General features: G+C 43.2%; 1 protein-coding gene across 1 annotated transcript in view; it reads right to left on the bottom strand.

Annotated features, from left to right (window-relative positions):
- Positions 1-12,588, bottom strand: part of DOCK8 (dedicator of cytokinesis 8) — a 200,293-nt gene that overhangs the window by 59,799 nt on the left and 127,906 nt on the right. The window contains exons 21-24 of the mRNA XM_069474160.1: positions 10,330-10,494; positions 8,654-8,826; positions 5,767-5,862; positions 2,441-2,536 (exon numbers count right to left, since the gene is read on the bottom strand). Coding sequence (XP_069330261.1) covers positions 2,441-2,536; positions 5,767-5,862; positions 8,654-8,826; positions 10,330-10,494 — 530 coding nt within the window. The remainder of the gene's footprint in view (positions 1-2,440; positions 2,537-5,766; positions 5,863-8,653; positions 8,827-10,329; positions 10,495-12,588) is intronic.

Raw genomic sequence — 12,588 nt, 5'->3', positions numbered from 1 at the left:
GGGCCCACCAAGTCCCAGTAAATAAATGTGCAAGATCAAAAAGTTTTCACCTTTCCTTAGCTCCCTGCAGTTGGGGTCAATGAAGTTGTATTGCTAAAGCCTTGGGGGACCTGGAGACCCTCTTCATGGCCACCACCCTTCCTCCAAGCCCATCTGTAAACTGGGTATAATAAAAACTCCTCTTGCCTCAAGGTTGGATGAGGATTAAATGAGATAATACTTTAAAAAAATGCTTAAAACAGTGCCTGGCATACATACAGTAAGATGCTCAATACATTTTAGATGTTACTATTTTTTCTTCCCCAGGGATGCCAGCTGTTACTGGGATTCTATGAAGGACAGAGTCATCATTACACTGGCACAGAATACAAACTTGCCTTCAAAAGAGAGCTCTAAGATGCCACAAGGAACCACTCCAGCTCAGCAAAGCTGTGCTCATTATGATCGGGAATGAATTATTAGTATGAATCATCTATAGATAGATTATGACCCAAGTGAATCTTCTTTATGGAGAAAGTTGATGGCGGGCGGGATGTGTAAATAGAAGCAGGATATACAGGGCACGGAGTGTTGGTTTTGATAATTCTCGTGCCCCAAGGCAGAAGAGAGGAGTGGGTTTTATGGCCAGTCCATTTCCTGCCAGAGCACAGAGCTCACTTGTCACTGTTAGTGCTCTTGCCCCAAGACCTGTGAGCTGCAGCCACCCACCTTAATCAGCCTGGCTTTTGGATTGCAAAAACTTCTGGCGCTGGCTGGGTACAAATTCCAAAAGATGCTCCCTCTGCTTAGGATTCACAGAGCAGAGGTGGCGTGGACCAGTGGATCATTACTGTGTTTAGAAGTCACCTGGGAAGACAAGCAAGTGCACACTGCTGGCCTCCACCCCCCCTAATTTTAGTAGTTCTAGGGAGGATCTCAAGAATCTGCTTCATTTGGACTAAGCACCCCTCGGTGATTTTGTTGTAGGGTTTCAGGGCTGTGCTTTCAGACATTTCTCAAACTAGGGGCTGGGGACATAGTGAAACTCTGAAAGGTTTGAATCCTAGATGCGTTTCTGTGGCATGAGCCTGACTTCTTTTTAACTCTATTGCACATCACTTCCTGTATCCTCCCCAGAGTGTTTCATTTCTGTTTCTTTTGACCCCTTTGTTCTTTATGTCCTATTGTTCAGCATTGCTTTCTTTTTCTTAGGCTTGAACTTACATATAAAAACTGAGCTTAGGTGGAAACCCTACCATTTCTCTCTCTCTTTTTAAAAAATATGATTCACTTAATGTCACAGGGGAAAGAATCCAGCAAGTATAAAGCTAACACGATCACTAAATCTCAGCTGACTCCTAATCCTCTGAATTGTTTGTATACACATTTTTATATAGGTGGTGTCTATGCTTTTATATTTTTTCATTTAACATTATTTCACTATGCATCTCCATTTATCAACATTGGCAAATGTTTATTCTTAGAGGCTATATGGTAAAATCCTATAATGATACAAAAATAGTTAAGACTATTATTCTCCTTATTTTAAAATTAAGGAATTGCAGCTGTACCTTTTGCTTTTTTTGCTGAAGAAATGATAGAAGTTTTAAGGTAAACAGATATACAAATTTCATATTTTTTTCTAACAAATATTTGGCACTTGTATGACACCAAGCAGTGTGCTGGGGCTAGAGACAGGATGATGAAGAAGAAAGACTCAAATCCTAGAAATCTACTAGCTGAGACAGAAAAACAACTGTGATAAGTACTAGGAAGGAAAGAAACAGGGTGTTTAAAAGGAGGCTAATAGGTGGAGACATATTATAGCATATGGGTGGTCTGAAAAGGCCCCTTAGAGGTGGTGCCATTGAAGCTGAAACCCAAAGAGGAGGACACTGTGTGCTGGGTGGGTTGGGGGGATCAAAGGCCAGGAATGGGGAGAGAATCCAGAAAAGGCTTTGAGCTGAAAAGATCTCTTCAAAGAACCAAAAAGGGAACAATGGGGCTGACTGAGAGGGGACCGTGCAAGAGACAAGGCTTAGAGATGGAGGTAATCAACAGAAGCTAGTGAGGGCTTTTCTGGCCTTGAAAGAAATTTGTGCTGTATTCTCAACACACTGAAAGTCACTGAAGGGTTTCAAAGAGGGGAGTGGCATTATCTGTTTAATATGGGCTCCTCCATGTGGAATGGATGAGGCAAGGGCAAAAATGGATACAGACAGGAAAAAGAGGAAGTCATCACAAAGAGGCATGGTGGCCCGGCCAGGTAGGGGATGGGGAATGTGCTGAAAAGAGACAGATTAGAGGTAGATTTTCAAGGTAGAATCAGCAGACCTCATGGAAGGAGCATGAAGGGGTGAGAGGTTTTTAGCAGGAGCAACTTAGTGAACAAAATGTCAATTCCTTTCTGCCACGTTTCCCTCGTCCTTTGCAGCTAGATAGGAACAAGCAAGAATCTCACCAGGAGCTCGAAGAAGAACCAGGCGTACTTGAAGACTGTTTCTCTCACCATCCCGGTGCTGACCACCATCTGCAGGGCAAGTTCCTCATGGAAATGCTGACCAACAAACCACAAAAACCAGGTGATTATTCACCAACTCCTCTTTTCTTTACTTTTCCCCCCCAATTTAATAGTTTGTCCATTCCTGAACATGTGTCCTCGATGTCCTAGGCCATCAAGTCAATGCTGAAATAACCCGAGAGCAAAGGCCATCAGGTGGGTAGAAGGTTGGCATTGGTCCTAGATAAGAGAGCTGGGTTTGACGGAATGGACTTGGATGGAAGTGGAACTGCCTCCCATGGGGAAGCATTCTAGGGTAGCAGCCAAAACTGGTCCTGTCGCTCACTTTCCTCTTAGATGCTGTTGCACACCCTCCAGGTGACCATGTGTGAGCCATTCCTCTCTTTGCCCTCAGTTTTCTTATCCATAAAATCAGTTGGTGGTAGCAGCAGTTCTCCAACTTGAATGTGTATCAGCATCCCCTGGAGGGCTTGATCAAACACAGATTGCTGGGTCCCACCCCCAGAGATTCAGATTCAGTTGGTCTGGGGCAGGGCTTGGGAATCTGCATTCCTCAAAAGTTCCCAGGTGATGGTGCTGCTGTTGGTCCAGGGTCCCACGCTGAGGACCACTCTGTAGATGGTATCTAAACTCCCTTCCAGACTGGGTTATTTTTGTTTTTGCAATCCCACTACGGCATTGTGGGAAACGTGATTGGTTGGGTTTATGAGTGGATCTGCTGCATTAAAAGGCACAGTGGTATCAGCCTGAACTCACAACTTCCAAATTCCTATGTCCCAGGGTCAGATGCTTGAAAAGTCCTGCAGCTCCACTTTATGTCTCACTTCCCTTCATGTCATCTGACTACTCCACAGCAAATGTGGCAGATGGTGACATACATCTTTCCCACTTGCCCCGTTTCCCAGCTTATCTGGCTTCTGGGTAACGCTCCTGACAATAGTTTTGATGGGGAAGAAGTTCAAGACTGAAGGCAGGGAGAACACCTCATCTCGGTGTGCCTGATACTGCCCTGGTCTTAATATGGAAAGTCCTGCATCTTCGAGCTGCCTCAGTCCTGGCAAATCAGAATGGTTAGTCACCCTAACTAAAGGCAAAAACGATCTCTGGGAATTTTCTGTGCTTTCATTCATCCTATGCCCACAAAACCTAGAACAAATACAAATGAACTCATTTTTTTTAATTGTTCAGTGGGTAAGAAAGCTAAAACAATATGACATCTTATGTGTGAGTTAAGGGTTGGTTTTTTTTTTTTCTGTTTTTCATAGAAATGGTGGAGTGGGGTGTGGAGGGTGGTCTCATTATCTTGCCCAGGCTGGTCTCAAACTCCTGGCTTTAAGCAATCCTCCAGCCTTGGCCTGCCAAAATGCTGGGATTACAGGCGAGAGCCACCATGGCTTACTGAAAGTCAAGTTTTCAAGTCAACACCTAAAGTAAAAATTGATTAGGGCAAAGATTGTTCTTGATAGTCTTTTAAATTCCCCACAGAGGACATTAGGCATGCAACTCAACTTACTAATTCTTATGCACATTAAAATTTGAGAGCTACTTGGCTAAACTAAAAGGAGACAAATGGAAAAATCTCTGTGCTTGGGAGTTTTAACTACCTAGATCCCCAGCGGGTTAATTGTGATGAATGGAGAATGCTTAGGTTCTACAGCCATTAGTTGGTTTCACTTCGTTTTGTGATGTTAATCAAACGTTAATAATCTTAATACAAGTTAACACATTTGTTTGCTGTTCTGAGTTTTAAGTGAGGCTCTCCCATCCGGAGAGGCATGGAGTTGAATTTTAATCTAGCATGTGGTCTTACTGTGCATGCTATGTTACTGGGCTACACCTTGATCTTCCCATTGTAGGAAAGACATGCCCAGCTTCAAAGGCAGCCCCTGGAAAATAGGTCAGTTTGGCTGCCAGAGTCTTATGGCAAGGAGAGATTAGACAAGGATAAGCTGCCTCTTAAAGTAATTTATCCTGCTTCTTGGGCAGCATTATTACAAGAACACCTTGCTCTAGAGGTTATAGAAAATAGCCAAGCTGCAAAACCCTGTTTGCTGAGCTATTAAGGAAACATATTGGCTAAACTTCCGTCTGAAATGAAATGACTCTCTTCTGGTCATTTCAGGTCAAAATATGGCAATAGCAAACCAAACAGGACATGCCTTAAGCAAGTCAGGCTGTAGGCAAATAATGGTTTTAAGAAGAAAACGGCACTCACATCCAGGCACTGCAAAGAGGCCATGACAGCCTAATGCCAAATTTTAGAGTAAGTGACAAGTTTGTTTTTAGCCTAACTACACCTTTCACTTTTCCTTTGATAGTGAACTCCTGGCACCTCTCCCTGGACATGTGGTGCTGGGTGATGGCAGAGTCTGCAGCTCCAGCCCTCACAGGGCCTCCCAGGCTAGAGCTCTCCCTCATCCAGCCCCAGGGGAGTGCGCTGAGGCTCATTCCCTCCTTCATACACATTTCCCCACGGTGTTAGCTGTTGCAAATGGCTTCTGGTGTTATTCTTTGCAATTAGCATGTTTACATTTTAATAGGGGTCTTGAAAAACACTCAAGACTTGACTTAAGTAGCTACTATAACAGGTGCCTAGCAGAGAAGAAAACTTGGGGCAGACCCCTATCCCTTAGACCACATAGGCTGTGACTATGATTGGAGAAAATTTGTTGGTTTAAGAAATTCTGGTAAGCAGTTTAACAGCTTGTAAAGTTTCTGAACTCATAGGTAAGACTGATGATGGAGAATTATAAGAAAGCAATTCATAGTACTTTATATAGTATCGAAAGAAATGATAATTATTGCCATTCACTTTTGTCAAAGATGAATTGTCTCCAGCTCACCTTCTTAGTAACACAGAGGCTAATGCAGTGGTTCTCAAGGTGTGGACCAGCATCAGCTGGGAACTTGTTAGAAATGCAAATTCTTGGGCCTCAGCTCAGATCTATTGAATCAGAAACTCTGGGGATACGGTCCAGCAATCAGTTTCAACAAGCCTTCCAGGTAATTCTGATGCACGATAAAGTCAGACAACCACTGAGTTAATGGGCAGTCAGATGGTCAAAAAATGGAGATTAAGGTAGAGCTGCAAAAGTGTGTGTGTGTGTGTGTGTGTGTGTGTGCGCGTAGGTGTGCGTGAGATGGCAAGGTGGGGAACAAGGCAAGAGAGCACTTTGATGGTGTCTATTTTCAATCACAGAGGGAGGGCATGGGCAAATCCTTTTTTCCTTATCCGGTGATTATCCTCCCACTGCCCTGCCCAGTACCTTTTTGCTGGCTGGCCTTGGGGCTGCAGTCGAACTTGGAACATCATTATTGCCAGAGCAATAGTAAGACATCCTGTTACAGTTGCGATCAGCAACCTGAAACACACAAACCATGGCTTCATAGTCAACCCACAGTGAGACAACGGAAAGGTGAGCCAGCTACCTGGAAATCACAACCTCAGGATTCATTCTTTTTTCATAATTCACTTTTAATATATTTTTTATTTTTTTCTGGTTTCAAAGGTAAAACAGTTGCCATAAATAAATATAAAACAAAGCAGAGAAGGTGAAGTTACTCCTGATTTCACTTGCCCCTGAGATAATCACTATTGTTAGTTTGGTGTGTAGCAACCTATAGTTAAAAACCAGTTAGGAATCGGGGATACTGAATAGTTTCTTCCAACATTCTAAGTCTGACTTTTGTGGGAGAGCAGAAAAAAGGTGTGGAGACAGTGCCTCTCTGTGGTTTAGTACAGTACTGTACTCAGTCTCCTAAACACAAATAAATCGTCAAAAACTACTCTGAGAGGAAGTGGAAAGGTCATTCTCTATTCTTTTGGTTAGATAAAAATTTCTCCTCTTGCTACAAAGTAATTAGAAAATTGTTAACCCAGACCACATAGAAATATAATATTTTCATTTTCATTAAGGAGAATCATAAAGATCAAGGCTGTCAGTAATATCTGCAGGCTACTTCTCTCCTGGGCAATCAGAAAATGGGACCTTGAAAATGAGGTGGAACCATGGTATGCCAGCAAATGTTTAACAACCAGCTCTCAGCGGGAAGGGGCTACTTTGTAGCATTGGCCAATTTCTGTGCTGTAAATATCTCCATCATGGCTGATTTGGATCTAGCAACATGATGGACGCCATGGAAATGCAGAGCTGGGAAGAGATGTACAGTAGCAAACCATTATATCGCATTTCCACCATATAGATACAATAGGCATAAAGACCTCAAGAACATAGATAATAGCAACACGTAGCAAAGTAATTAGGAAGGGATGAGGTTTACCTTTTTACAATGAACTTTTAATTTTGGAGTAATTATTTAAATTGTTATAGTTATTATTACCTGTGTAGACAAGTTGCAAAGGTTTGACTTTGCAAAGGTACAACAGAGAGTTCTTACATGCCTTCCATCTGGTTTCCCTTAATGTTCATATCTTATATAATAGGATACATTTGTCAAAACTAAGACGTTGACATTGATTCCTTTTTACTATTAACTAAACCACAGACTTTATTCGGACTATACCAGTTTTTACGCTAATGTCTTATTTCTGTTCTGTGATACAATTCAGGATACCATTTCATTTCAATTACCTTTGTTTTTTAATATAACTTATTTAATTGTAAATTTATATAATTTAATTTTTAATTTCTGTTTTTCATAACTAGCTCAAAAAATTTCTGAAAATTGAAAATCAGCTTTCAGAAATAGGTCCAAGCCATTTCCAGCACATCTCTGGGTTGATTTTTGTAAGTCAAAAAGGGTAGAATATCAATACTTTCAAATGGTTCAAACTATAGATCATCAGAATCTCAGGGGATGGACCAGTGTTTTTAAAAGATCCATCGGTGATTCTTAAGTTCAGCCAGGAGTCAGAACCTCAGCAGATGTGAGGACATGCGGCCGGGACAGATAAATGGCTTGCCCACGACCACACGGCGAGGTGCTGTCAGTGCCCACCTCCAAATCCCGGCCTCTAGATTCCCTTCCTCACACGCGCTGTCTCAAGTGGGTGGAATTTATAAGGAAAGTGCTTCTAAACCTAGAGATTGTGATTTCTCTTAATCAGGGAAAATGGTATTATTCTCATAGCTCAGCCACCCTGAGGCCACAGATAACTGGGGGAAAAGTTCAGATTATGAATTCATGGTAGCTTTGTGAAAATACTAAAAACCACTGGATCATATACTTTAGAAGGGTGAATTTTATGGGATGTGAATTATATCACAATTTTTGAAAAATTCCAAATGACAGACGTTCAACAATCTACCTGACTGTTACTCCTCAAACCTGTCAAGGTCGTGAAAAACAAAGAAAGTCTAAGAAATTGTCACCAGCAAGAGGACCTAAGGAGGCATGACTGCAACGTGTCATGTGTCACCCTGGGTGGGATCCTGGAACAGAAGAAGGACATTAGAGAAAAACTGAGAAGACGTGAATAAACTATGAACTCAAGTTAATGATAATATTGCATTAATATTGGTTCATTAATTGTGTCAACTGTACCTTTCTATTATAAAATGTTAACAGGGAAACAGCACAGGGTCTATAACGCCCTTCTGTACTACCGTCGCAGTTCTGTAAATCTAAAACTATTTGATAATAAAAAGTTGATCAAGAAAAAATAAAGAATTCATGGAAGGAAAGATAATATAGGGCAAGTCATCAACCCTTTATTTGTTTATAAAATTTGGTGTTGCTCCTTGGGATTTTTATATAGGACAATCAATATGTGGCTGCTAATGAATGTAAAAGGAAGATATTAAAAAAAAACACACACACACAAAACAAAATAAAAAAATAACCTTTCTAGGCATTAAGAAAAGTTAAAGCAAAATTTTTTACTTGAAAATAAAATTTCTGGTATTCATTAACTCCATGTGGCCAAGCCAGCGATGCTCTAAAGTTTTTTTTTTTTTTTACCAGAGTTAACTAGTTCTGAGCAGATCCTCAAATGCCAGTCTTGTCACTGCATCTTTCAGACGGTCCCAATCCATTCAAAAGGAAAGAACGTTCGTCGCTCTAAAGCTGAAGATTAAAGCATCTGACCAACACGAGGGCAGCAGTAGTGGTTGTTTCTGTGTTGTTTCTCCAAGTTTTATTTAAAAAATAAAAAAGGCTGTGCCACCTCCCAGGGTTTGACAGCTTCCCTACCTTTGAAGACATGATGTTCTTAACTTCCTCGTCCGCTGCGGAGTGCGCGGTCCCCGCGAGGTCTGGGTTACTGCTGCTCATCACCCGGGCCTGCAGCAGCTTGGAGCTCACGGCCGCAGCAGACGTGCGCCCGTACGTGTGGTAGCGGGGGTCGGCGGGGGCGGGGGGAGCACCTGCACCCACCAGGCATAGACATGTCAACACAAAGGGGACCAGAGTCACTTCCTGGCTTAAGAAGGAACTGAAGAGGGATAGGGCAGACGAAAACCCACTAGGTTAGGCCTTGGAATTAGGGTCTTATCATCAAATGCTAGGGGTGGAGTGGAGAGGGAGGCATTCTTTTGTGGGAAGTAGATAGGGTCTGAGGCACTAGGGAGTGGTGAGGACTATGGAAAACCGGAGACACATGTCTCCCCCAAGGGCAGGGGGTGCTACTGAGCTCCAGCCTATTGCTGCCACGGGGAATCAGAACCCTCTAGCATTGCCGGAGCTTCTGATTTCTCACAAGAAGCTGAAAATGTGGATATTTTCTATTTATTAATATTTAAATGATGACAACTTTTTAATTCATGCAGTCAGATTTCCTGAGAGTCAAAAACCCATAGAGTCACCTGAACCTTCTGAGGATAAGCCTATATACAATGTATGGATATGCTTCATCTTTAAGTATTTGCATATTTTTAAAAACGCTTATGTGAGTCTATAAGATACCACCAGTATTTTAAAAAACTCAATCAAAATTACATATTTACTTGAAATGAGGGTGCACAGACTAACAAAAGTGCCAAGTTTATTTGGGTCTGGAATTTTGGGAACTCACTGATGGGACTTCTTATATCATACTGACCATGGGAAATGGATTATTTCCAAAGCTCAGTTTGAGGAGAATGAGAAAAGAGATTTATTTTTTCATAATGAAAAGTTTAAGAACCACTGCCATTGGATATATGTTATTTTCCTGATCATTTTATCCTAGAACCCTAGGCATTAGTCGGCACTTTTCCATCTTTTAAAAAAGAGATCCCCAGCCGGGTGTGGTGGCTCATGCCTGTAACCCTAGCACTCTGGGAGGCCAAGGCAGGCGGATTATTTGAGCTCAGGAGTTCAAGACCAGCCTGAGCAAGAGCGAGACCCCATCTCTACTAAAAACAGAAAGAAATTATATGGACAACTAAAAATATACACAGAATAAATTATCCGGGCATGGTGGCGCATGCCTGTAGTCCCAGCTATTCAGGAGGCTGAGGCAGGAGGATCGCTTGAGCCCAGGAGTTTGAGGTTGCTGTGAGCTAGGCTGATGCCACGGCACTCACTCTAGCCTGGGCAACAGAGTGAGATTCTGTCTAAAAAAAAAAAAAAAGAAAAAAAGAAAAGAAAAGAAAAAAAATAAATAAAAAAGAGATCCCCAACTGAATCATAAATTATAACAGCAACTGGGTAAAGACCAGTGAGGGGTTTTCAGATGGGCAGACAAAATGGGCTTAGAGCATAAAAAGAGAGAAGGAAGAAAGATCTAGAGAGAAATTCTTTTGATTTCAGCATTCATGTAAGTTTTATATTATTCTGAAAAATAAAATGGAACTTTTGGGTGTCTTATTTTATTTTGAGTGACACAGCAATGGGGCAGAGGTGGGGGTGCCCTGCCCACCAGACCCCCACCGTCGGGGCAAAGCTACCTGACTTGGGTAAGTCCCTCTGCAGCTCCGGCAGGCGGAAGACGTAGTGCACGTAGGAGGCCAGCAGGCAGTTCCTCCCGTGCTGGTCCTTGCTCAGGTCCTTGCTGTTGTGCAGACTGTTGGCGATGGCCACCACAGACTCAAAGGCAAACTGGGAGAAGTTGGCTGAGAAATCAAGAGAGAAACGGGCAGTGCCAATGTGTCCTGACCACTGACCAGCGTAGCCAGGCTGGTCAGGATGGTGGCCTGGGCAGGGTGAGCTGCTCTGGTGAGCTCCAGGATGCAGGCTCTGTCTACCACAGATGGTGTCATCCTCCCTCTTTAGATCTTCCTCCTCCTGCCACCGAGTGGCATGATGTTTTTCATGACAAAGACATGACTGTCCAGATGTCTTCCCTCTCTAAACCAGGCTGTAACTGGTGCTCCTCAGTGGGGGCTGCAGACTGACATTATCAGTAGCATCAAGATGCTACTTAGAAATGCACAATCTTAGGTCCCACCCTGCACCTACTGCATCAGAATCTACATTTTCACAAGATGCCCAGGTGCTGCTTATATATGCCATGATTTGAGATGTGCAGTTGCACAACCCAGATTCTTATACAGATTAACCTAAAAATGTAAGTGCATCATGGCAGTCCTCACAGGAGGTCAATACAAACTATTGATTTACTGTATACAGCCTCTGGTTCTGGTGCTCCAAGCCTCCAGACTTTGGCTCCAACCTACTTATCCAACATACTATCCTTTTCTGCTCATATTCAACTTCCCTTAAAAGGAGGCAATCATCCCATTGTCCTGTCACATGGCCACTCTTTCTCATCTCTGTGACTTGTTGCATGCTGTTGTCCTGACCTAGAAAGCCTTCCTTGCTCCTATCTGCAAAATCATACCAATCCTTCGATGCTTAGCACAAGTCCCACCTCCTCCAAGAAGCCTCTGACAATTCACAGTACAGGGGCTTAAGTGAAACTGAATTATGTGATTCTCTGGCTATTTCTGGTGGGAAACTCAGTCTCTCTGTGAAGGCTGGAAATCCTTCACAAGCAAGGTGAATTTCTCATACTTTGTTGTCTCCCCCGCTGTGCGAGACACAGAGCAGGTTCTGAATAAATGCTTGTGACTAAGTGCTTCCACTTAGTCTGCCTGTGCCAACACCCGGTGGTCCCCACATGAAAAGATGGCAACTTGCTATGGAGGAGAAGCTTAAAACATGTAAATGAACATTTTGTTTAATGAACAAGTCTGTATTAAATAGCTGAAGACACAAAGCAGTGTGCCACATAAGTGGAGGCATAGAAAGGAACTGAAGGAGGGCAGGGGCTTCTGCTCTGCAGGAATCGAGCTGGAGAGGCAAGAGCTGCCTGGATGAACAGTTAGTCTACGACCCAGGATGTCTTATCTGCGGAACCACAAAAGATGCATCTTAGGATGTGATGCAAAGTGAGGATAAGGAGGACATGCCCCTCCCCAGCTCTGAAAGCCCGCCCACTTCTGTGTCCCAGCCCATTTCAGCACTTGCTCCCATTCCATCACCTGACTATGCAGCTGACCTCTTTCCCCACACTCCCATGCCTTTCTGGGTCTCTGCTGGCGCCATGTTCATTGCACGGCCCCAGCTCGGCTGCTTCCCCTCTACCCCTCCCTCAAGGCCACCTTCTTCCTGGGGCCTCCTGCATCCCCCATGAGTGTTTTCTCTCTCTCTTCTTTGACGCCACCCTTCTCACCACCACCGCAATATTTAACTGTGTCTCTTTGAGGACTCTTGTCCTGTGCCGCTTGCTCTTTGCTGTGTTGTGGATCCTTTGAGATCTGAGATGCTCTTAGTTATCGTTGCAAAGACTACAGATTTTAGCATGGTACTGGGCACACGAATGGCACCCCAAAAACATCTTGTGGACTGGAGAGTAAAGAACCATATCAGCATAGCTGAAAACGGTGGCAAATAAAGATGCCTACACCAGCCAGTCTACCCTGGACCCTGGTCATGCCTCCAATATAAGCTTTTGACATACACTGTATTTAATTTGTTAAAAATAAGCATTTAAAATAGACTGCCAGAGAGAAAACAGATGAGTGGTTGCCAGGGGCTGGGGGAGGGGTGAACAGGGAGTGACTGCTAAAGGCTGTGGGGTTTCATTTAGGGCTGATGAAAATATTCTGGAATTACTCTAGGAGACCAAGGCAGGAGGATCATTTGAGCTTAGGAGTTCGAGACCAGCCTGAGCAAGAGTAAGACCCCGCCTCTACTAAAAATAG

This window comes from Eulemur rufifrons, chromosome 7 (genome assembly GCF_041146395.1).
Source record: "Eulemur rufifrons isolate Redbay chromosome 7, OSU_ERuf_1, whole genome shotgun sequence".
Taxonomy (NCBI): Eukaryota; Metazoa; Chordata; class Mammalia; order Primates; family Lemuridae; genus Eulemur; species Eulemur rufifrons.
This window is presented reverse-complemented; position numbering and strand designations above follow the sequence as displayed.